This window comes from Pleurodeles waltl, chromosome 4_2 (genome assembly GCF_031143425.1).
Source record: "Pleurodeles waltl isolate 20211129_DDA chromosome 4_2, aPleWal1.hap1.20221129, whole genome shotgun sequence".
NCBI classification, from domain to species: Eukaryota; Metazoa; Chordata; class Amphibia; order Caudata; family Salamandridae; genus Pleurodeles; species Pleurodeles waltl.
Window position 1 is genome coordinate 323,334,998 of NC_090443.1, and position 26,651 is coordinate 323,361,648.

At 43.8% G+C, this 26,651-nt stretch overlaps 1 protein-coding gene across 1 annotated transcript in view; it reads left to right on the top strand.

Annotated features, from left to right (window-relative positions):
• Positions 1-26,651, top strand: part of CBX7 (chromobox 7) — a 116,201-nt gene that overhangs the window by 28,824 nt on the left and 60,726 nt on the right. The window contains exons 3-5 of the mRNA XM_069231301.1: positions 11,431-11,496; positions 13,785-13,851; positions 14,166-14,502. Of these exons, the coding sequence (XP_069087402.1) occupies positions 11,431-11,496; positions 13,785-13,851; positions 14,166-14,502 (470 nt within the window). The remainder of the gene's footprint in view (positions 1-11,430; positions 11,497-13,784; positions 13,852-14,165; positions 14,503-26,651) is intronic.

The following is a 26,651-nucleotide window of genomic DNA, read 5'->3' on the forward strand; positions in this document are numbered from 1 at the left end:
TATGCTTGTGTTCTTGTTGAGACAATTGTTCTAACCAATGTTCTGGTGTCGTTGCACAGGCTAGTCACCCGTGTTCCTGTTCATGCTGAAAATTTAGTCATCACAGTCATTTACAACCTCGTCGCCCAAAGTGTGCGTAACAACAGTGAGGATAGCTCGTTTTAATGCTGGTACATCAATGGCATCGGAAATGCCGGTGGCGGTGAAAGCGGGGAACTGTATTTCATGAAGGCAGGCGTGCTGTATTCTGCTGAGCAAAGGATTCCTTGGCCATTCAGAAAAAACCTCAGTTTGCAATTCCAAGCTAGGAGCTATCAGGGTGATGTAAATGTAGCTTTTCGTAGGGGTCACCACCTTACGCACCTTCAAAATTCTGTTCATTTAGATGGGCGAGGACGCAGGTTGTATCGATGAGTTTGTTGATCTTCAAACAGTAACTCTTCGTCACTGGGCTGCTGTGTCACCTCAGGAGCAGAAGTAGCACTTGAAACCTGTGGAGGTGTTTCCTGTCTCCCTACTTTTCTGTAATCAGGAGACAATGGTAATTCTGCTGTTAGAGTACTTTGTAGTGGAATTGGTGCACGCTTACAGTGGCTAGCATGTATCCAGTTTTTCCTTCCTTCCACTTTCACCGCTGTCTGTGTTGCAAGCAGTACCTGGGCTGGCCCCCGCCACCTGGGCTGAAGACTGTTGGTTCTTTGAAAATTCTTTGTCATAAGCCAATCCCCTGGCTTAAAAGGGTGACCAGGGCCTTCAAGAGGAGTCGGTAGGCTGGCCTTGACCTGTTGGTGGATCAAACGCAAATCTTTAGTCAATTGTTTACAGTAATCTACAAACAAAGGATATTGCACTTCAGAAAGCTTCTTCGGTCGTGGTACCCCCCAGATATTGGCTGGCCTCCCCATGACAACTTCATAGGGGGATAATCGTGACTTGCTACTGGCAGTCATCCTGATGGACATTAATGCTAGGGGCAAAGCATCTGGCCATTTTAAGTTGGTCTCAGCACAAATCTTAGCTATTTTGCTCTTCAAGGTGTAATTATACCTTTCTACAAGGCCCGCTGATTGTGGGTGATTTGCAGCATGAAATCGATGTTTGATGTTAAGGGCGATACAGACCTTCTCCATTACCTCATTAGAAAAATGACTGCCATTGTCACTCCAGACTAATCGTGGCAATGCGTATCTAGGAAAATATTCTTTTAGTAATATTTTTGCAGTAGAGAGGGCACCATTGTCTTTTAATGGGTAGGCCTCTATCCATTTTGAAAACATGCATACTACCACTAACACGTATTTCAGTTTGTTACACGGTTCCATGTGGATAAAATCCATCTGTATAGCTTCAAAGGGGAGATCAGGAGGGGCAAAGTGGCCAGGGGGCGTAGGGGTCCCTTTTCCTGCATTGTGCACTGCACACACCATACAACTTTTAACCAGGTTATTAGCAGCTTTGGATATCAGAGGATTACTCCAAACATGGTCCAAAGTTGTCTTGATGCCTTGGGCACTGATGTGTGCAGGACTGTGGGCCATAGTAACCATAGCGTGTACATAACAATTAGGTAACATCCATCTTCTTCTGTCTGTGTCATCTGTGTAACAACCCTCACTGTCTAGTCTACCGTTCTTCTCCCACTGTTCCCTTTCCTCTGCTGTTGCTTCTGCTTGAATATCTCTCACACACTGCATGGTATTTTCTAGTACTTCGTTCTGGGGCTCTCCCTTGATGCTACTCTCAACATATGCATTGTCAAATGGTGCTCGTGCTGTTGCTTTCGCTGTAGCATCTGCAAAAGCATTTCCTCGTCCTATATCATCAGTAATTTTTTTGTGGGCACTACACTTAATGATTGCGACCTGACGGGGCAGGCTGAGAGCAGTCAAAAGTGTCACAATCAAGTTGCCATGCTGAATGGTAGTGCCATGTGACGTGATAAAGCCTCTATTCGCCCAGAGTCGCCCAAAATTATGAGCTACTCCAAACGCATATTGGCTATCAGTGTAGATGTTAACACTAAGATGTTCACTTATTTCACAAGCTCTGGTGAGGGCAATTAATTCTGCAGCCTGTGCCGAATTTTGCGGGATTCTATGAGATTCAACCACTGTTTTGACTGTGGTGACGGCATAGGCTGCAGTGGTCGTACCATCTGGTAACTTGAAGCAAGACCCATCTACAAACAGCTCTCCCTGTGGGTCAGATAGGGGAGTGTCTGTTAAGTCTACCCGTCCCTTGGTTTCTTCCTCAGTGGCAAAAATGCAATTATGATCAAATTCCACATTGTCCTGAGGGAGGGGTAGTAACGTAGCTGGGTTCAAGACATTGCACCGCTTTAAAGTAATATTTGGACTGAACAATGTTAATTCGTAACCCGTTAGACGAGCACTGGTGAGGTGCTGCGTCTGTGTCTTGTTTAACAAAATATCAACGGCATGAGGAACCATCACAGTGAGCGGATTGCCACCAACAAACCCTTCACTTTGTTTCACCGCAGCTGCTGCAGAAGCCACTCCTCTAAGACAAGTAGGCAAAGCTTGCGCCACAGTGTCCAAGGTGGAAGAGAAGTATGCACAAGGGCGTTGTCTCCCACCTTGATCCTGTGTCAAAACAGACAATGTACAGCCATGCTTTTCATGCACAAATAAAACAAATGGTTTGCTGTAATCCGGATTACCCAATACAGGAGCAGAGCACATCGCCTTTTTTAAATCTTGAAAAGCCTCCTCACATTTGTCAGTCCAAGGTACAGGAGAGGGCACATCTGAAAGTGTCAGAGCAGTCAATGGTTTTGCTATAAGTGAAAAATTTGGAATCCACTGTCTGCAAAAGGATGTAAATCCCAAAAATGCTCGGACTTCAGAAGGGGTGCGTGGTGCAGTCATTGTATGAACCAGTTTAATTCTGTCTGGATGTAATCTCCTTCCCTCCTTAGAGAGGAGGTGTCCTAGATAGGTGACCTCCTCTCTACAATACTGCAATTTTGGAAGGGACACCTTATGGCCCAGAGGTGCTAAATGATGTAATAATGCAACAGTATCAGTCTTACATTGTGTCATGGAATCTGAGGCAATTAAAATATCATCAATGTACTGCAACAATGCAGAGCCTGAAGGTGGATTGAATTGGTCTAATTGACGTTTAAGACATTGACTATATATGCTCGGGGACTCAACAAATCCCTGAGGAATTCTTGTCATCGCGTATGATCTACCAAAAATCGCGAAGCTAAACAAATATTGAGATTCTTCGGCAATTGGAATGCTGAAGAACGCATTCTTCAAATCGATTACGGTGAAAGAACACGCAGAGGGTGGAATCATGGTGAAAAGACTATTCATGTCTGGGACCACGGGAAACTGGGGAATTACTATTTTATTAATTTCTCGGAGATCAATAACTAATCGATATACTGTGTTATCAGTAACTGATTGCTCACCATCTAATCTATTAGCATCATTTTGTTTCTTTACAACAGGAAGGATTGGACTGTTACATGGGCTGCTCACTATTTCCTTTATTACACCTGCATGCACAAGATCAGATATGACTGCCTTGAGCCCTTTTTCGCTTGATTTAGGTAATTTGTATTGAGGAACACGAGGTAACCGGGCACCTGGTTTGATTTTTATTACAATAGGGTCGATATCCATAATGCCTACATCATTCTTGCCTTTGGCCCATAAGCGAGGGTCTATTTCCTTTAGCTCTGGGGGTAAGTCGTATTCCTGTGAGAACATGCACCGAGTAGGGGAAACACTATCCATAGTTACATAGACACCATCCATTGAACAGTGAATAACTGCATTTAATTTCTTTAACAAATCTAATGCAAACAAGTTTTCATTGCAACCTGATGTTAAAGAGAGTGGCGTGTGTACTGTAAATGGGCCTACAGTTACTCTCATAGGTGTTGAGATGGGGCTCACCACGGGGATCCCAGAAATCCCAATTGATGTGGTATGAAACCCAGACAGGGGAGCCCCGGGGACTGCAGAATGTGCAATAGATGTTCTGGTGGCACCAGTATCTAGAAGAAACTTATGGCCCTCTCCTTCGATTTTTACATCAATGTAGGGACCATTCTGATCTACAGGAATACTTACTCGCCCCTGGCCCTGTCTGTGGCTGTCCTAATAATTGTAGGATTCAGAAAAGAAATCATCAGCATAATATTGTCGTTCAAATGCATTGTCAAAAATATTAGTGTTACGCGGGACCTGATTCTCATTCTGCGAATTCTGATCAGTTCTACCTCTTCCTCGTCCTCGTGCATTACCTGCCGCGTTCCCTCTATGAAATGACATACTTTGTCTTCCTTCCAGTAATGGGCAAGTATCACGCCAATGTCCATCCTGCTTACAGTAGGCACATTGGTTGATATTTAATCGGCGGTCTTGGGGTGGTGCAGATGCACCTCGGCCTCGACCCCTTCCCCGTCCCCTTGGTGGGCCACCCCTTTGCTGAGGGGTTGTATCCCGCTGGGGGTATGCCTGCTGTAATAATACCTTTTTCTTCAATTCTTTTACTGACTTCTCATTCTTTTCTAATTCTTCCTTGTACCTGCTCTCATAGTATTGTGCCATCTGTAAAATCTCTGCCTGTCCCTTCGTCATCCACGAACTCTCTGTTGCTTTTAATTTTTGTGATATTTCAGGTAGAAGACCATTAACAAAGCGTTCTACAAATAGTGTGACACCTGTTACGGTGGCGAGGTCTTGACCGCTAAAATCTATGAAAGCTTGTTCAATTCTAGTAAAATAATCTGGGACATCTTCACCTATTTTCTGTTTATAAGTGGCAAGTTTTCCCCAATCCACAGTCTGAAGAGGTATAACAGTTTCTAACTTAGTCAATATCCGGTTAGGTAAATCTAAAATATCCTGATGCGGCAGGGTTCCTGGTGCCCTTTGTGCTTCCCGTGCTTCTAAACCCCCCCATGTATTTCCCAAAGTAGGTGCATCATCTACTCTTCTAATTTTATGCCAAACTTCAGGACCCAATAAAACACCAAAAAAATAGTCAATGTCTTTGAGTGTCATAGTTGTGGTGGAAATGGCAGTTCTAAGGTCCCGATAGAATCCAGCTGGATTCTTTCGAGGATCTGGCAAGTCTTTCTTTATAGCCATTACCTCCTCCCTTTTCCATGGTATATGAACAAATTGGGCCACCGGCACGGGAGCTGGTCGTCCGGCGGCAGCTGCTGCTGCAACTGCAGCTGCAGTGGGCATATCAGGGTGCACTTCCCTCATTGGGTACCCCTTGTCATATCTATTTAGAACATCTTCCCTGGCTATGACACAAATGCGTACTCCCTCATTTATGCTGTTACTATCAAGAATACAAGCCACACTGTCCCGCCATAATTGGTATAATTCTTGTTCATAAGGGAGAGGGGTAGAATCTGTAATACAAGACTTCCAATCCCTCTCCAATTTTTCAATCATATACAGTAGTGCTAATTGCTGTCCAAAATGTGACATCTGTTGTATTGTGTCCATAATATCGGTGTGGGTGTAAATAGGATGTGACATCCAGTTCTCTGACTGATTCTTGATAACCCGTTTTTCCCCATCCCCAATAGTGGAGCGGGTACTAGGGGGCGAAATCGCCTTAATAGGTGTGCTCCATATGGGTGAGAGTGAGTGTGTGGCTCTGCACTGTCGGCGTTGTCCATTTGGGGTGTTAGGGGCAGGGGACATTATTGGTAACCTTGCAGTGCTGGCTGGTAGTGGTGGGGCAGGTGGCGGAGGGATTAGGACTTGGGCTATTGGGGTAGCTTGGGCAAGAGGCTGTGGTGGTTGTGGCACATGCTGCTGTAGTGGTGCACCTGGATTTCCCAAATTGTGCCCTTGCCCTTGCTGCTGTTGCTGTGCCCCCATGATAGGTTGGGCTACTGCAGGGGGTGTGTAAGGTGGAGGTGCAGTAGGGCTATTATCTAATAGCTGTAGCATTACCTCATCTTCCTCTAATGCATGTTTGGTTTCTGTTGGCTTTGATACATAACTTCCCTCCACCTGGGCCCTATGGACTCTATCTTCAGATTCAATCCCTTTCTGGGTTTGGGACTGGTGATAAAGGGCGGCCTTCTGCATGATGGTTCTCCTATTTTCCCTCTCTATCAGTTTATCTGATTTAATTTTTCTTTTATTGGCCTCCATTTCCCATTTTCTGTATACCTCAAACATATGTTGTCTAGCCTTTTTATGAAACAAACATTCCTGTAGGTAGGTTAGTTTCTTTAAATCAAAAGACCCATCCTCTGGCCACTGGAGGTCAGGACAATGTCTAGTATACCTGCGCCATATACTATTATACAAATTATTCTCTAAACCATAATCCTTTAACATGTCCCACCCTGGTGTTCCCTCTTTTGGGATCGGTTGCTTTTTATCTAAACGTGGCACATGATTTCGGCGAAAACAAAGACATAACCCTTGCCAACATTTCTTATTTCCCATATCTAACCTTTTAAATTTTCAAAAGACAACACACACCAAATTTCAAAATGTAACATGCACCAAAGAAACCCTTTTTCAAATGTGCGCCAAAGAAAACCTTTTTCAAATGTGCACCAAAGAAGAAAAAAAAACCCTTTTTCAAATATTTACCAACTTACAAATTGCTCCAGGCCTGGGCAAATTACTCAAACAAGAAAAACACGTGTAATACAAATTGTCAAATGGTACCTTGTACAAATGCAAATTTACCAAGAACTAATCATTCCCAAAAATGATAAGTTATCCAAAAACAATTATTCTCTCAAATGCAAGTTAAAGCAGACAAGTAGCCAGCGAGGAACAGTCTTACCTGACTATCTGCTTTTCCTGGATATCTCTCCGGCCGCCCGTGTCAGACTAATCAGTCAAGATAAAAACCGATGTTTTCAGGGACTTCGCTGGGACATCATGAGAAAGCGGGGAGAGGCCTGCCCGGTGGATAAGATGCAGCTGCTTTTGAAACTAAGTCTTTGTGCAGGGGCCCCTGGAATCTACACCTCCGGAACGGCGTCCCCCCACTGGCAGCACGTCTCTTGACAGAGCTACTGAAGATATCCACTGGAAGGTCCCTGTTCGGGCGCCAAATTGTCAAATGCACATATTTGCAGATACTTACAAATGCATTTACAAAGGAGTTTTTGACACGGAGAGCCGGAGTGAAAAATCAATGACCAAAGGTCTGTTTATTTTTGCTGCAGCAAAGAGGACAGGTTTACCACTGGCATCCCAGGCCCGAAGTAAAGTGTGCTAGCATAAAGCGTTTAACAGTGATATTTATACTCATACATCAAAGGATACATAAAATGTGTAAATAATGATATACGTCATACAGATATTTTAAGGAGTTAATCAGTTTCCTCACACCGGTTCCATTCCCAGCTTTGTCCTTGCCTCCCTTCTGCAGCTGCCTGACTCCCCACATTCTTGAGACCCTTCAAAGGATTACGTGGTTCAAAGGTATAGATATCAGCCTTTCCCTCCCCAAAATACCACAGCCGAGGTCAGTTAGTTATTTGAACACACAATTATAATGAGTACAGTGCCCCAGTTAGGGAAAGAAACCAGCTGCAAGCCTATGGCGTGGAACCAGGCTTATTTTACCTAAACAAATATACATAAGATAACATATGTGATAGACAGTGCGTTCAGAGACAACAAAAGCTCAAACTTACACGTGTAAAAGGAACGAAGCAATTCAAAATGGATTCTAACAAGACCAAATTTACAAAACCTGAGGCAGTAATTCTGCCAATTGTCTTCTTGCTGATCCTACCTCCTTCTTGAACATAGCCTCTCTGATTACAGAAATGGTCCTAACAGGAAACGAGCCCCAGGTTATCGTTCACACACACTGCTGGTCAACCAAGGCTGATCCATGAACATTTTCAGGTTTGACCTCCAGATAGGCCTAATTCCAAATTGTCCTCTAACCTGCAACCAAGGAACAAGTCTAAAGAACGTTGGGGGATAATCGTATCTGCTGGAAGCTGCTTAGTAACTCTCGAAACACATTCATCCATAAAAACTAAGATTGAGCCCTTGTTTGAGAGAAAGGAGCTGGTCCTGGCTTAATGTGTGACTGTTCTGTTGCCATCTATTTAATATTTACAAGGTTGCCTTTCATGTGGGTTCAGCAAATACAGGAGTTAGTGCCTTTGTGCCCTCTGCCCCCAGCCTACCCAAATTGTTGGGAAATGTGTGAACAGGCAAAATAGGTGCAGGTATCAAACGTAGGGTCTACTGGACTCCCTAACTGAGTGGGGGGCGGGGAACTTTCACAGGGAACCAAACTACTTGTTTACTTCATCTTAATTTACTGAATTATGCCATCCCTTCACCAAAATCATTGGCAACACTACTTCAAGGGACATATACATTTCCTAATATTAATAAATGTAAAAGGAGGCTCATTTCATTTGCGTTTAAAGGTTAGTATTGCTATGATTTAAAGGTATTTTAATAAATATTGGTTGATACGGCTAACCTTGGGATAACTTTACTGTAATTTTTATTGTAAATATAAGTTGTTTAGAATTAAATTAAGTGAATAACATTAAAATGCATTTATATTATCACAGTAGCATTAGATTAGGGTTTATAATTATTGGTAGAATTAATTTAATATGCTAATTATATTTTAGTTACATCTTTGAGGTTTATCGCTGGGTTAAGGTTAACAGAATTTTAGGGCCACTACAATTGTTCGGTTCAGTATGATTCAGATCAGAAATATTCAAGATTGTATGTGGCTTTTAACCACAAGATGGTAGCGGTGCTCTGTAAAACAGAATTAAGATATGTTTTTTAAAAAACTTGAAGTTCACTGAAAATGTTTGCATGTAGGATTATTTATGCTTCAAAACCATAAATTCACCAGCTCGGGTACTGAGCCCACAATAACTTTCCCTTAGTGTCCATCCATTGCAAGACTTCAGTCTGTGCTTAATTAAACCCGTGGAGGGGTAGACCCTTGGTGAATACTGCACATGTACTGAAAAGTGCTAAGTTTGTCTTTAAAGATTTTGGAGCCTTCAAATACTTTTGTGTGTTGTATTTTTTTCCGTAGAAGTGAGTTCCTGCATGATTGGTTCTTATGGGACCCTTCTCTCAATTCATTTATGGGTAATGGATGTCTTTTGAACTGCTTAAATTGCTAGTGCCAAATGAATGTTAGAATATTAAGGATCCATTCCCATTCATATTGAAAAGCTGAAGTTTGTGAATGTCATAGGATATTGGGAATTTCAAAACCTGATGAAACAGTACTTACCTTCACTAGCAATTTTTCTGGTGCATATGTAGTCTTCATACAGATTCTTCAGTTTAAGAATATCCCTCAGAGTTCCAGACTGGTCCAAAAACCTTTCCCCAGCAATGTCTTCAGCTGCATCATGTAGTGTCAGCCACAGCTCCGCCCTCTGGTTATGACTACATCAAAGTTTATCAGGTGCCGACTGTCATCAGTTTCTGGTATTTTTCCTGCACTCTATGAATTAGTCTGCAGAGGAAGCAAGAGAGCGTCAGTAACAATAACCACCAAAAACACATTTTTATACCTTGTTTTCTTATTAACTCTCCGTTCAGAAAGTAGGGTGATGAGGAATTTGCAGGAAGATCATATATCCATAAGAAATAATATTACCAAAGGTAAATTACTTTTTATTCTGAAGGATACATCTTCTCTCAGGGTCCGCGCCTTATAATTTTGGCTTCAAAGCAGTACCTCACTGCAAATTAACCAACAAAAGCATGCACCACAGCCCTGGCAAAGTACCTGTCACTGCTTGCTTGAACTGAACTGTGAAGCGGTAATGTTTAGCAGTGTTCCCGCATGGCTGCCTGCTATATGTCAGCCACCAGAATGAGCCTGGAGAGAGCTGTGGATGCAGTCATGGCCCTACGGGAGTGGGCACACATTTCCTTCGAAACGCCTTCCTCAGACAAAGCATAGCAGATCTTGATATACCTGATGGCTCAAGGACGGTGCAGTTGGTCAGTCTTGCCTTCTTGATACTGGTGAACCCCACAAAGAGCTGATCATCCCCACTGTACTGCTGAGTGCAGATGATTTAGTTGGAAATTCAATACCATGGGTCCAGTCTTTGCTGTCCTACTTAGCTGGATGAAAGAGGTAAGAAAGATGCATGAACAGAGGTCGCAGGCTGCTGCATTGTGTTCCAAGCACAAACAACATAAATAGTTGTCATGTGGCCTCTAAGAAGGACTTTTCAAAACCCTGAAATCTTTGGAGAAGACACATAACCTGGTTGGAGCGTAAATGCACAGTAATTTCATTTGTGCAGCATTATCAGCGCTCCAGACCCTCAACGATGAGATGCAGAAAAACAGGAATTTGACTCCAGGCCACTAATTGGCAGCTAATCTACTCCAATGTCGTCTCATTCAGCGGGGTGAATAATGGCATGAGCTGCATGGCACTAGCTGATTGTGCTGGAGTGCTGCTGCTTGAGTAATAGTTTCCAGACTATTCTGGAGTCCGAAGTAACATTCATAAGGCAAAGAATCTGTGGGAAGATGTAATGATCAGAATTGGGCCTCTAGAATGTATCTGTCACTGATTGATTGTTTGATAGTTCTCTGTGATATTTCTGCTACCAAATTGGACTTACTCTGTACCAGCCTAGTCGAAATTGTGATTTATAGTCTATAAATATTTCTGAGGTTTGACATCTCGTTTTGGTACTCAGATTGCCTGTTTGCTTGCTTTGGGGTTACAAGGTAAATAAAGTCCCAGCCTCAAATTTAGAAGCTGCTCTGCATTGCAGTACAGATTGGAGTTTCACTCCAAAGGAAGATTCTAAGTTACCTTCTGCTACAAAGCTGTGAATATCTTTCTCCCTTCTTTAATCTAAATTCTAAGTGCCTACTTAAATTTTTGAGGAAGTGCAAGTTAGTAAGCTCTTGGTGATTCAAAAATCGATTATCAAAAAACCCAAGATTTTGGATGTCCAAATGCATGCGCAAAATTACTCCGCTTCACCATCTGTAGTATAGTGAGCTCACAGTGTTGGTCAGCAGTCCATTGGTAAGACTTCTTTATATACTCCGTTCCTGCCTGCTGCAAATGTTAATTTGGCTGCCAAGTTTAACAAATGTAGCTCTAAAAGTGTTTTGACCTACTGGATGTGAATGTTTTGTTTTTGAGGGCATTACAAAGAGAGCCAGTAGCTGTGAGGTATAGAGAAAGATGACTGATTTTCTATCCTTGATTATTGAACGAAAAGCATTTTAACACTGCTAGATTTTAAATCACTTTTCCTCCAAATATTTATGTTGGTCTCTGAGAGTCATCGTTTTCGGAAGGGAAACAATTTGTGTGACTGCAAAGAGGGAGCATTTGTATGGCCCTCCGATCCTAGCTTGTCTTACTTTAATTTTTTAACGGTCTGGCATTTGTATTTCCTAGGTACAGCACGTGGGAACCAGAGGACCACATCCTGGATCCACGTTTGGTGATGGCATATGAGGAAAAGTGAGTAGTGCGTGAAGAGCTTCTCTATTGAAAGCTAAGAGGGGAGCCCAGTTTTCCAGGCTGGTATTGTAGAGCAGGATATTGCTGCAACATCTATATGGTAGCAGAGTACTGGGTAAATTGTATTGTAACTTTCATTACAAAGTTCTATTTAGAAACTACTAGTCTTGTAGAGAATTAAACCATTAGTTTACACCAAATTGTAGCAGGTATTGATTTGACAAAGCAAATATGACTCGCCTTTGGGACCTATTAGCTTTGACAATGTCTTTTGGCCATGCTGTGCAGCATGGACAGAAGTCGAAAAGAAGAAATTGGTATGTTTCATTTTGTATGCACATGCATGCCTGTTTGCCCATTTGTGCCTACACAATAACTGCTGGCTCTATTTTTTTTTTTTGTAATTTGGTGATCTGAGACGTTTTGGTTTATTGTAATATAAAAAAGCAAAAAACATTTTTTTTTTGGGGGGGGGGAGGGTTGGTGCCGAGTCTCCCAGCACCGCCCCCCTAACCCCCCCAATGTTCTTTTTAAAAAGATAGCAGGGTGGGGGGGTTGAAGGACCAGGATGGAGTAAACAAGTAATGGGTGGGGGAAGGGGAAAGCAGCATGTGAGGAACAGCAACAAGTGAGGGAGAAACACAAGAGTGAGAAAAACAACACAGGCTCTTTGGGAACACTGGGAGCTTGGTGGGGGAAGAGGTCCTGAGAACTTGCAAAACAATGAAGACAGCAACACAGAAGTAAACAAGGGAACAAACGCACACAAAAGAGAGCTAGAAGACATATGTACCCTCATGGAGTGCTTAAGCAAAAAGGTAAAAAGGTTTCCTAAAAGTGAGCAGTGTAAGGATTGAAGCCAGCCAATGAGGTGTCCAAGAGGTGATGCTCCAGGCGAGGGATTGGATAAGAAGCAAGGAAATGGGAGAGAAAATAAAGCCAACCAATGGTAAGCAGTAGGAAGGCTGTAAACTCCTTTAAGATCCTGGTAAGATTACAATAGGTCTTTTGCAGCTAGACTGCTTGCGCTGTATGATAAATTTGACCTAAAAACTATGACCAGCAGCCAACCTGCTATTAAGGTGTGATGCAACTGCTTTGAGGACAATCCTTTTGTTCACACCGATCCTTCCCTCTTTCCTGGTGGTCCTTTTACGCTCCCTTCCCAGCACTTTATGAAATTGCCTCAGGACTGCATTATGTTTTTAAGTAAAAAAATCATTAATTTCTGGCTTATTGTGATAGTGTAATGGAACTAAAGCACTTTTAACTTAGATTTGGCACTCTACTTTCAAACAAATCTTCGTAGTGAAATTTCAAACAGTTGAGGTATTGGAATGCTTATTTTAAACCTGGTTGCAAATGGGAACCGAAAGACCAGCTGCAATTACTTCATAATCTTACAAACTGATAAGAGAAGCTTCAGGACCACCTCTGTGGGATGAAACAGCATATCAGCAACAACTTGGTGAACGGGAGCACCCCTAAAATATCTTATAAATAAATTGCCGGTACTGTAAGAGTAATGTTATTCAAAGTCTTTGAATAGTTTGAGACAGTTAGTAAAGAAAGTCCTGAGGAATGTTTTGTGTGAGGCTCTGCAGATTAAAAAAGATCTCTAAGACTTCAAACCGATGGTAAACCCCCCGCCATCATTCAGTATTGTCAACACTCCTAATCAGCAGGGAATCATTGTGGGAGACGATTGCCACCAGCAATTGCAACGTAAAAACGTGCTAGATCGGATCGCATACATCGATGATAGTGTTTTAGTGGGGACAAACTTTATCATTTTGGTGCCCCAGTTTGTTGTTACCGGTGTTGTTGATACTAGGCTGCGTTGCGTTTTTTTTTTTTTTCTCCCAGTGTATTGTTTTTTTATTTTTAGCTGCAAATACATTAGGCTACAGGCAGACTATTTTAGGGGGCATTTTAAAGATCCCCCCAAAAGGTTGGCTATTCTGCAAGACCAGTGTGGCAAGGTCAGCCGCATGTCCTAGAGGCCCTAAGAAATCGAAGTGTTTTTAAAGGGTCTGCCATGGCCTTTTAAAAATGTATCTACTTTACGTTCTCACACAGAGAAATACTAAATTTGCACATTTGTTTTTCGAAATAGCAAAATTATTCGTTTAACAAAAATAGAAAAATTAGATGCTAGAAATCAAAGCAACCAAGTACAAATATAGCAGAAATACATAACTTGGCACGGACCGGGGGATGTTTCCATTGAGGAACCTTGTGGTCTGCCTTGCATCCCACTTTGTAATATGTTTATACCTCTCTTGTAGGGAAGAGAAAGACCGTGCATCGGGATGCCGAAAGCGAGGACCCAAACCAAAACGTCGAGTTCTGCAGGTACATTTTATACCCATTTTCTGACAGCCTCTTTCCCAGAAATCCACGTTGCTGTGCTGTCTATCAGAATATGGAAACTAGTTCGGAGGCTTTATTGAAAGACGGCAACATGATGTGGCAGTCATAGGCCCTTGATGAAAGGTGTTATTAAAATTAAATTAGATTACCCCACCCTTGTGGCAAAAGTAGCCCTTAGTAGAGGTGCTTCTGTGTTAGAGTAGCTTAACTGAGCACCAGTCGGATCCTTGATGGTAGATTCTGTAACAAAAAAACAAAAAAAGTTTATGGTGACTGATTATACTTATGTTCTCTAGAGACTTTATGGCATGGACCTGCGGAGTGCTCACAAGAAGGTAAAGGAACGCAAGCTCTGCTTCCACCTGTCGCGGAGGTTTGGCACTGTGGACCAACCCAAGCCCATCCAGGTTGATAGGGTTGAGGCCCAGGCCAAGCCCCACCCCTTGAGTGTCCGCCGGCAGCGGAAGAATCGGAAGTTTTTGCGTCTCTCACGCAAGCTGGGCCGGGCGGCGGCCCTAGAGGCTTTAAAACGACGCCGGGAGTATCTGGCAAAGGAGTCTGAAGTGAAAGTGGCTAGATTCGACCCTCCAAAAGCTGTCATTGACTGGCCAGAGCAACCTACCAAGAAAGATGGTAATGAAATTTTTAGTGTTTTTTTGTTTTCAGATGTTATGGGGCAGTTCGCCTTGTTTTCATTTATTTTTTTTCCATGTTATTTGACCATCGCGTCCTAGATTTGCGAACGAGGGGTGTTGGCATTCCACCCAAGCCTAAATTAGTAATTTGAACTTGTGGCCTACTTTCTGTTGAACAGTGCAAAAAATCTTGATCTCTGAAAAGCTAATAGGTTTTTGGCTGGTCATTTATGTCTGACTTGTCAAGCCCATGCAGATTTCTTCTTCTTGTGTCCTTTGACCAGAAAATTGGTTCACCCCATAAACAGACGGCTGAAAGAATTTTACTCAAGGAAAGGTGAGAGTTACGGCAAGTCTCAGAGGCACCTAAATATCCTCTGCAAATAACAGCTTCTAGGCCTGCATTTAATCATTACAAACGTATGCATATTGTCTTAGTCATAACATGTAGCGTTTTCCTACAAATACTGCAACATTACATCGTGTTACACTTGAGTAGTATTGAGTCGTTCTCTTCCAGGGGATCCTCATCACGTGCGCGGACCCCAGAGCATATATAAACACACATGTATATGTATCAAATGTAAATCCAAAAGTAATATTCGAGTATAGAATTTTAATACATATATATTATATACATGTGTAAGCGATAATGCATTCTATGTTGAGAAACAGGCTAAAATGCTTTATTTTTTGTGAAGTTTTTTCTTTAATATAAACTCTTCAATTAGAGGTTAAGCCTTTCTGCCATCAAAGACTAGAGCATAAAAAGTATAAACAATTCACTGTAGAAAGAAAAAACTACATTGGAAGTAAAGGAGCATTGTTACCCAATAAGCTGCATCCAAGTTAACATAACAGAACCAAAAAACTGGCACCTCCAGTATCTCACCATGCCGCAGAGGTGAGAGTGAGGTGACAGTTGGGTCACAGTTAGGTCAGTTCTTTTTTCCGGCTCCTTCTGTTAGGACCCTGGAGCATTGAGCTCTCATTTTTCTGAGTTTTTTTTTTTTTTAAACCAGAAAAAACTTCTAAAAACACAGCTTTCTTGATTTTACTCTACATCTTTTCTCATTTTCTGAGTAAGATATTTCTCTGAGGAAAATGCCTTCCCTTTTTGTAAAATGCCCTGCTTGTGGCAAAAAGAAGCCTCAGACTGACCCACACTCAATCTGCATAGTGTGCTTGCCACAAACCCACTGTCCTGAGACCTGCAAACACTGCCAGAACCTGTCAAAAAGAACTTTGAAAGACAGAGAGAGAATCTGTCTCGATGCCTTATATGAAAGGGAGAAAACGTCACCTTCATCCCTTCATAAGGTCTCCAGAGAAAGTTTCTTCTGACAAGCGGCGAGCAAGATCTGACTCAGCAGGTAGGAAGATTCCGGTTTGTTCTCAGTCAGTGTCATCACCCCCATCGTCGTCGTCGCATCAACGTCATCAACCGACATCCAGGAGTACACCTCTGTCAACGGCGACACATGCTACATCAAGGGACATCACATTGAAGAAACCACTACCTCCAAGGAATAGATCTCCGTCGGCGGCCACCCACCGCGCGACGTCGCGCCAGCACAGGTGTGCTGATACTCCGTCAATGGCACGCCCTGACCCTTCGACGACAAAACACTACACCGAAGACAACCTCAAGACCAAGATCAAGGTCTCCGCTGACGGTGGCAAGGCGCCATTTGACGTCGAGACACACTCCCCTGTTGGCCCATCACTCTGCGTCGGGGCACTCAACGTCGAGACTCTTGACATCAGGACTGTCACATTCGGCATCAAGGTTTGAACGGTCTCCATCGTCGTTCTACATCGAGACACTCCTCACCTTTACCGGTAAAGTCAAAACAAACTTCTCACCGTTCCAGCTCGACTCAGTCGACCAAAGACACCAATAGGACTAACTTCGTCTGCTGAGACGGCGTTGCTGCCTCATGACCCGATCTTAACTATACCAAGTAGGTCATCTATAGCGTCCTCGAGAGCCTCATCACACAGACCGCTCTCTCCCATAAATCTTTCGCCGAGGCAGTTAGAAAGCCTTAGCAAGACTCCGGCTTATCAATCTCTGGACTCCCGGTTGTATTCCCCCTCGGCATCTTTTCCAAGAACACCACCTCCAGCCAATGGGGCGACACTACCATCTACAAAACAACCTGATCCAAGACGACGGCGTAGTCCTTCTCAGTCGCGCACAAGGAGTAGGTTGCCACAGGCATCCAGACTAAGGTCAAGATCCCGGGTCTCTAAATCCCGTCACTGGGGGCGCAGATCTCCTTCATGGTCCACAGCATCTACGTCCTCTATCAGAGACTATTCGCCCAAACTAACAAATACTCCTCTGGCAAGAGCATCTCCAGTGGACGACATAACCACTTTTAATGAGGTGTTGGTTAGAGGACCCGGAAACTACAGCGTCCTAGTTGGTGATTTTTGAAACACTGCACCATCGCTCCTCTTCGAGACCGCTTTTACCATTAGTTCCTGGGCTTTTGCAGCCGGCCATGGATACCTTCCTGACACCAGCAAGCCTGCGTGCAGCTCCTACTAGAATCCTAAAGAAATACAAGGCCCCAGACCAGGACCATTTATTTCTTAGAGCTGATCCTCCACCAGATTCCGTCATACTAGCTGCAGCCAGAAAGACCCATTCAGTGGCATCCTCATCAACGGTCCTTCCAGATAAGGAGAGCAAGCATCCTGGACTCATTGGGTAGAAAGGTGTGTGGTACCTCTGTATCCTTTATGAAGGTATCTAGTGCCTCAGCACTTTTAGGAAGGTACGATAGTTCTTTGTGGGACTCTCTAAACAGGTTTGTCGACAAACTGCCTAGGGAAGTCAGACAGGATTTTCAAGAAACCCTACAGGAACGAGGCCTAGTAGCCAATCAGGTGAATAGTGCGGCTGCTGATGGTTCAGACCTAGCTGCTGATGGATATGCACATGGCATATGTGCAAGAAGGTCATCTTGAACCTCCCATTCACTGTAATTTCTTTGTTTGGGACCCACACAGATGACGAAATAGCCAAAATGAAATCTGAATTGGACACACCGAAAGCTGTAGGGCTAGAGAAACGCAAGGAATACTGTAGAAGGTATAGGCCATATGATAGACGTTCATACCAGCAGAGGGTTCAAACCCCTGATTGGGCCCAAAGGCAAGGACGACCATTCTACCAGTCCTGAAAGACAAGGGAACGTGACTCGAGCAGACAAAATCAGTCTGTATGCAAAACATCTGGTAAACAATGAGGACTCTCTTCCCCTGATCCTGTCAACCACTCCAGTGGGGGGGAAGTATTTCTAACTATGTAAACGAGTGGCACTCCATAACAGAGGACAAATGGGTGCTAAATATTGTCGAGAATGGGTATTCTCTACGTTTCAAGTCACCACCTCCTCCTCCAGTGCAACCAACAAAAACAGATTGTCATCACCAGCCTCTCCTGCAGAAAGAGGTATTTGTTCTACTCCAAAAAAGAGCTATCGAAAAAGTCCCACCTTCGCAGAGCGAACTAGGAGTGTACTCCTGCTATTTCCTAATACAATAGAAAGGTCCAGACAGGGTTTTCAGACCTATTTTGGATCTAAGACATCTAAACAAGTACATTCGAAAAGAAAAATTCAGAATGCTGGCCCTTAAATTTTTCCTTTCATCAAGGGGACTGGATGTGTTCCATAAATCTACTGGATGCATATTTTCCCATCCCGGTAACAGCAAAACACTGCAAATTCCTTTGCTTCATAGTTGCATCCCACCACTACCAATTCAATACCTTTGGACTAAAATCAGCCCCTCAAACATTTTCCAAATCTGTAGCAACAATAACAGCACACCTGAGGAAGATTTTATTTTATTTACCCATACCTCGACGATTGGTTACTGAAAGGCAGCACTTCGGTCCAAACCTTGCACCACCTCAAAATCGTTTTGGACACCTTCAAAACCCTAGGTCTACAGGTCAATCTACAAAAGTCCATACTAACTCCAACCCAGAGGCTCCACTACTTAGGAGCGATGCTGCACACAAACCTAGAAAAAGTGTATCCTTCGGAGGAGAGACTATTATCAACAGCACAGAAGTGTCACAGCATCCTTCACACTATACGACCTACAGTCAGACAAATAGCTTCACTACTGGGCTCCATGGCCTCCTGCATTTTCATTGATCTGATTGCCAGGTAACTCATGAGACCTCTTCAGGAGAACCTGGAAGATCAGTGGAGCCAACTTACAGACAAATGGGAAGACAGAATAATTCTCACCTGTGGCAAAAACCTCACTACATTGGTGGACTCACCGACAACATCATTTGGTAGGGGTCCCTTTTCATCAGAGCACTCCTACTGAGACGCTTGTAACGGATGCATCACTGCAGGGTTGAGGAGCTCACATGGGCTCTCTCCAAGCCCAAGGACTGTGATCGGACAAAGAGCAGGAATACCACATCAAGGGCAACTCCATCTTAGTCCAAACAGACAACACAACCACAATTTACTATTTGAACAAATAGAGAGCGAGATTGAGTGACCTCACTCACCTCTGAAGCATGGTGGGATACTGGAGGTGCTCAGAGCCTTAAAGACACAGTGCCAGTTTTTTTGTTCTGATATGTTAACTTGGATGCAGCCTATTGGCTAATAATGCTCCTTTACTTTCAATGTAGTTTTTTTCTTTCTACAGTGAATTGTTTATACTTTCTATGCTCTCTCCTTTGCTTGCATAAAGTCTTTACCTCCAATTGAAGAGTTTAAATTAAAGGAAAAACAACAAAAAATAAAGCATTTTTAGTCTGTTTCTCAACATAGACTGCATTATTGCTTACATGTGTATATAATATATATGTATTACACTTCTATACTCTAATATTACTTTTGCATATACATTTGATACAAATACATGTGTGTTTTATATATGCTCCGGGGTCTCCGCACGTGGGCGGTAATATTCAGTGTTTGACTTTGAGGATACCCCTGGAAGAGAACTAGGATTTACAGGTAAGTAACTTATCCTTCTCAGCCGTTATCTCTTATAGATTTCCAGTGTGTTACATCATTACTAGTCTGTTACATCTTTTGCATTTCTTGTTTGTTAGTTCCAGCTCTTTATCTACATGCACCCCTAGTATCTCCCACTTTATCTACTAACAATCCCTATTAAATTACCAATCATTGCATCAACACATTTCTTTATATTTGGAGCCTATAGAGTAGTTCTCTTACCTTCCTATTGCCTTTTCATTAGTTTGAGGTAGTCTGATGGGGGAATAACTATTAAATCAGTGCTTTGAGGAGTTGAGTATGTATTATGTAGGGGATGAAGAGTTCATTTAATGCGTCCAATTCTTAACTACACCCATGTGGCAAATTTAACAATAACCAAGAGAACAAAATGAAACTAAGAAAAGAAAAAAAAAAAGGCAGGTAGGTATTGACAACTCTGTCTGTTCTTCCGTTGGTGCTGGTAGAAGGCAGGGCGACATTACCCCTATTACCTCTAGTCAGGCCACCATGGTAGGTCTGGGACCTCTCACCCTCGTGGGAAACGTATAGTTATGAACCCAGAATCATGGCAGTTGGGCACCATAGCTCTCTTGTGATCTGTTTGGCAATTCACATGTTCCTCCCTCCACTTCAGTCGTGCTGTTGTTAGTCATTCCTCCAATACAGTTCCTCCCCAGCCAGTTTGTCTCCATGCCTTGTGTCTCTAGTCGGAGCTCCCCGTATCCGATTCAGTCTCTACAGTTGGGTTCTGCCACACCTCCATTTGTTCATCCCAGAGGTGTGCTATAGGCCACCTCCTAATCACCTTACTATCCTCCTTCCGAACTGGGACCTCTGGCCGATTTCCAGGCCATTGTGATACGTCTTCTCGTCGGAGTCAACGCTAAGTCCATGAATTAGGACCCAACCTTTTACTCTTTTGGGGAAATTTCCCACCAGACACACCTCCAAGCTACATGGAGTCAGACGACCAAGTGTGCGGCATAGTTTGTTCATTACTGCCCCCCACCCCCAATAGCCCTGCGCCCAGCTGCATTCCCACATCATGTGATTAAAGTCGGCATCCATCAGTCCACATCTCGAGCATCCCTGGGTCTCTCCCCCCCCGTAAATCACTTTTAGCCTATGTGGTGTCAAGTAAGTCATATGCTGGAAGTTAAATTGAATATACTGACATCTAGTGTTACGTGAGACATTTTTAGGGTAGGTTAACATCCTCCTCCAGTCTTTGTTCAGCATTGTTTTTCCCAATATCCTTTCTAATTTTTCTCTAAATCTTGTGGTGGGTGCATGTCCCATTTCACTCAACACCTTATATAAGCAGGTGAGCACCCTTCTAGCGAACCCCAATGAGAGAAGAAGTTGAGGCACCATGTGTGTAGGGGGTTCTTGGCGACCGCAATGCCACTGATCGGCAAAAGCACTTGTCACAGCCCTGTAGGTCAGGAACTTGGTATTTGGTAAGTCTTGGGTGCCCATAAGAGCCCCAGCGGGATAAGTCCACCTTCTTGATAAGTCTGCAACAGTCATCAAACCAACAGATGACCAACTCCTAAGCTCCGTCGCCATAAAATAAGTAACTGGTGTGCCATGTGGGAGACCCACTATGTTGAGCCCAGGCGCATATGTCGCCGGCCTGTGTGCCCTCACCTGACTCCTCTTCCAGCATACAGTGCCGCCCTCATCGGTATTATTGGGTCTGGAATCGGCTCGTCTGCTCTTAACTGCAGCAACAACCTCTCCTGGTATGGGCCCAAACCCAGCTGATCCAACCCCCCCTTGCTGTGTCCCTCCGAGCCACAGGGCAATTCATTGCAGTTGTGCTGCTAAATAATATAAATCCTAGTCCGGTACTCTTAGTCCTCCTTTTGGGGGAAGTTTCAGGGTTGTTGGGGACACTCTTTGTCTGTTTCCATCCCACATAAGGTCTCTGGTTAATGCATACAACCGACGGAACCACCCCACCGGAATGTTAATCGGTATATTTGCAAACAGATAGAGGAGACGGGGCAACACCACCATCTTTGTTAAAGCTATACAAGCCACCAGGGACCTTTTTGTGGGGGCTGAGTATCTTTTATACAGGTGAATAGACAGGTCTTCGTGCGGTTGAGCCGCAAGCCGGACACCCTTCCAAACTCCTTCAGACTTTCAACAGCGTCCTCTACCCCCTTCCCATTGTTTCCTAGATATAAGAGGAGATCGTCCACATATAGTGAAATAATATGACTGTCTGTCCACTAGTAAGCCAGTGTGCCCCCCACCCTCCGCTCGAAACCAGTCTGCCAATGGCTCTATGGCACGTGCAAATAGCAAAGGGGATAAGTGGCAACCCTGTCTAGTCCCCCTGAAAATGTCATACTCTGGAGAGATATGGACCCCTGTTCGTACCCAGGCTGTTGGTTCTGTATATATGAGCGCCACCCACTTTATCCAGCTCTGCTCCAGACCCATGCATCGCATGACCTTAGTCGGGATGTTCCAACGGATAGAAACAAATGCTTTTTCGAGGTCTACGGACATAAGTGTGGCCTCCGTTTGGGACTGCATCTCCGGGTGACACGAAATGTGGAAGAATCTCTGCAGGTTAAGAAAGGTTCTCCTACCTGGGATAAACCAGTTTTGATCTGCTTGGACTAGAGTGGGCATATGGGGAAGAATTCTATTTGCCAAAATCCTGCTAATTATTTTAAAGTATGTATTCAACATAGATAGTGGGTGATATGCTTAGGTAGGTGCCCTTGCTGTTGTGTGGGGCAGCGGGACCACTAAAGCACTCCTAGTTGATTTCGGTAGTTTGCCTCTCCCATGCCCGAGTATTTAAGCTTATTAGTGTGGGAATCAGTGTATCCATATTTCTAAAATAAAATCCAGCTTGAAGGCCGTCAGGCCCTGGTGTTTTGCCCTCGGCCATTTCCTTGATAACTTGATGGAGCTCCATGGCAGTTATAGGTCCTTCCAGCATCTCGGGTACCCCTTGTGGAAATGTTGGTAAGTGAAGTCTGTCCAAAAGTGCTTCTTGATCAGCGTCATGTATTGACTCTGGCCGCCCATACGGTGTCTCATAATAATGTCTAAATTAGTCATTAATTAAATATGGGCAGTAGACATGCTTTCCTGTCCCTGTATTTAAATGTGTGATAGGTGTACCCCTTAATTCTGGGCAAATCAACCAAGCCAAGAGGTGGTCTGACTTGCCCCGCTCTTTGAGTTCGGTCCACATATGCTTTATGATAAATGTTTTGCAACCTCTCAAATGCTGCACTATGTTGTTTGCATACTTCCTGGAGTTTTATCCCAATTTGGGGGTCCGCTGTCTGGGTCGTCTCCAGATCATGCATGTTAGCTTTGAGGTTCCGTAACTCCTCTTGCAGCCCCCTCGTTGTCCTACTGTTTTTCCCATGCAATGTCCTCTTATCACAACCTTAAAGGCTTCCCATTCCACCAAGGCAGACGAAGTCGACCCCTGATTGACTACAAAATAATCCGTTATGGCCTTCCCCAGTGATTCCCTGCTCCAGAGTATACATATTTAATGCTGTGCACATAATAAAAATGTTACTGGCATGTGTGGATGTAGATATACATGCTCTGCATACTCCTGCCATTCAGTGTTGGTGTTGGGCTCAGACTTTACAACTTATTTTTCTTTGTGGAAGCTTCGAGTCACAGGATGTTCGGTGATTCATCTCTTAGTCCAGAATACGACTCCTTTTATTTATTTATTCATTTATTTATTTTTTACACACCCACTTTCCGGTTCAGACTTGTTTACCAACGCTGCCAAGGTTTATTGGCTTGACTTTTTGTGGCCAGCGAATTGTAAAACAATACGCTGTTGATTGCTGTTCTGCTGCTCTCAGTAGGAACACCGCTCTATTTCTGTCGACTAGACTGTCTTACTTAGGCCCCTCAGTGACTGACCCGCTGGTCTTCAACTCAGTGGAGTCTCCTTCAATCCCAGATGAGCTTGCTTCAGAGAAAGCTGAACAGAGGGTGATGGAATGCACACCCTTTTAATTTTGCCCGCTGTAGATTACATAGTACCTGTGCACAGAGCAACAAAGCATGTGTAACCTTTGCCTCTCACCCAGCCAGGCCTCCTGCGAGTTCTGCCTCGCTTTACTGTGCAAAAATGCCCCAAGGTACCGAAGTAAATTACATTGGGCACGCTTGAAAATGCAACAGTTGTCATCCTCCAAGATGCCCAACATTTGGACGAACAGTACCCACTCAGCATAGAGGAAGAAAAGGTGGGTCCTTCCTGGTTCCTAGCTAACAACACCTAGCCCTGAGACTTTTCCTCAAGTGCCTCTGAAGATGATGAACTGGACGGGTCTCATTTGGCCTGCAGGACCTCACATCAATAATACATGAAGGAACACAAGCATAACTCGGGGGCATGGGCTGGCACCCTGCCCTGTCGGAGTGGCAGAGCAGGTGCCAGGTAGAAAGGAAATTGCAGCCTTCAGTTTACTGCCGCCCTAGGGCTTCGGTCTACACCAAGAAACGTCTTTTGAGCTTAGCAAGCTCCCACCAGAGGGAGTTGTACCTCGACATCCCTCTGGTGGTTCCTTTATTCAAAGGGCAACAAAACTCCCCACTTCAGAGCTGAAATTGACGCTTAGGGGCGCCTCCGGAACAAAGTGTTAAGCTGACACCAGGGAGCCCGTGCCACACCCATATTGCCAGAATCCAGGGGCTGCTATCCTGGGAGACTGGCAGAGGATCTCAATGCCAGACAGAAGCAGCACTTCATCCACCCAGAGACGGGCAACATTTCTGCTAAGCTGCCCCCAGGAAAACCCCTGAACTACGCTGTCTCTGATTCCCCCGAAATGGACGCTTGCTTTTGAAAAAGAGCTCCGGTGCTCAAGAGACATTAGGCCGGGAAAGTTCTCTATCCAAGTTCTCTATCCCAGCCTCCTACACCCAGGCACTCGCAGCCTCCCAAACCACTACCATGGCCATACTTGCCCACTCTCCAAACTCCACTTCAGTCTACTGATGGATCAGGCTATCTTTCCTCACCCTGGCGACTACTGTGGTGAAGGAAATCTGTATGATTAGTCTGCAGGGGTTGCAGATGATCCAGGGGACAACTCCAGTGTCAGACTTCTCCCACCCTCCCCCAAGGCTGTGTCCAGCCAAGCCGATTCCATCAGATGATATCCTCACAATTCATGGCATCATCTAGAGAGCAGCCCACAACCAGAAAAGTGGGCATGCATGTATTAAAGACTAGGACAAATCTTTGGTGGAGATCCTCCAGTTATCCACTGTAGAAGCAAACATGCAGAGCAGGGAACACTCTGCTCCCTTCAGGATTCCGATGCCCAAGACGTTCATAGAGGGTCTCAAAATGGCAATATTCCTAAGAAGTCCTTCGCCCCGTGTGGAACCTTGATCTGGGCTTCACAAGACTTATGAGGCTGCCTTTTGAAATTCGCATCTCTTACAACTTAGTTTCTTTCCTGGAAGGTAGCTTTTATCATAGCAGTAACTTCATAGAGGCGCATCAGCAAATTGTAGTCACTCCATTCAAGAGCCATTTATTCAGTTGCACACAGACAGGATAGCTCTTATGTTTAATCTAAAATTCCTACCCAAGGTTCTGTCACCTTTCATCATTAACCAAACTATTGAGCTTGCCTGTATTCTTTCCTCGACCTGATTCTGTAACGGAAAGGGTGTTATGAACCTTAGATGTCAAGCAGGCTCTCGTGCATTACGTTGACAGGACCAAGTCCTTCCACAAAACTAGCTAGCTCTTCATGGCCCCTTTAAACCCCACAAAGGTCACCCTATTTCCAAGGCAGGCATTGAAAGGGAGATTGTCAAATGTATCCAAACTTGTTATGCCAAACTAAATGACACATAAGACAGACACCATGGCTTTCCTAGGTAACATTGGCTGACATCTGCAAAGCAGCCAATTTTTCAACTCCTTACACCTTTACAAAGCATTACTCTGTGGAGGTGCTAACCCACCCATGGTTGGCTAGACTGTCCAAAAACATTCCAAACATGCATTATCTGCCCGCTAGCCTCTGCTTGGGCGGAAACTGCTTTACAGTTCATGCAGAGCATGTCTACAGCCACACATGTTTTGAACAGAAAATATTACTTAACTAGTAAGCGTCTGTAGCGTGTAGTGCTGTAGATTTCATTGTACCCACCCTCCTCCCTGGAAGCCAGTATTTAATAGCACATTTCTCACACGTTATTTACCAACTTACAATGCAATGGAATATTATAATACTTCTACTCCTCCTTCCACTTTTACCTGCTGAGTGAAAAACAGTAAAGTGAAGTCAATGCCCATCTGCATCATGGACTAAGTGAAGAGTTGCAGCACATCCCATGCCTTGAAATGTTATTTGAAGAAACATAAGCTGTAATGCCAGAGCTCAATACTAGTGCACGAAAGTTTGCAGACAGTGTGAATCTAAAGCACTTCATGCTACAAACAGATGCTTACAGCCTCAGGCTTCTGCTGAAAACCCCATTTTATGTGGCTTATTTATGTTCTGTCAGTAATCTGTTAACCTTATGTGTTTGTCCTTTGACATCTAGACAGTACTCCAGACAAAGCCTCTAGAATTAAACACACATCTCAAGATATAACTGCTGTAACTGAACATGAACATGGTACCTCCAGATCAGACCTCTTGAACTAAAAGTACTCTGGGTGCACCCTCTGAAACTGATACAATAGCCGTCAGTTACTTGGTTTTAAGATGAGAGATGGAATCTGCTTTGTCTCTGACACCAACGGTAGGATTTAACTTCTCTTTTAGCTGTGATGCACAAAAGAGTGGAATTTGACAATTATGCTGGTTTGAGTTTCAAAGTTTAGGAAACTGTTGGTGTCCCTTACATGGGCTTGGATCTTCCACCTTTGAAAGGGCTATAGGATGAGAGATTGCTCTCCTAGGTCTTAAGTAAGATGGCTTTCATTCAGCCATAGCATTTCATTCTGACTTCTCAATCTTTCTTGAATACTTTTACCTCATCTCCCAAAGGAGCGATTTTTATTTTTGTAGAAGAAAGCTCTTTTGTGTGAAGACCATAAGATCTCCCATATTGTCCATACTCTGATCTGTTTTTGCAAGGCCTTCAAATGAGCTGCGAA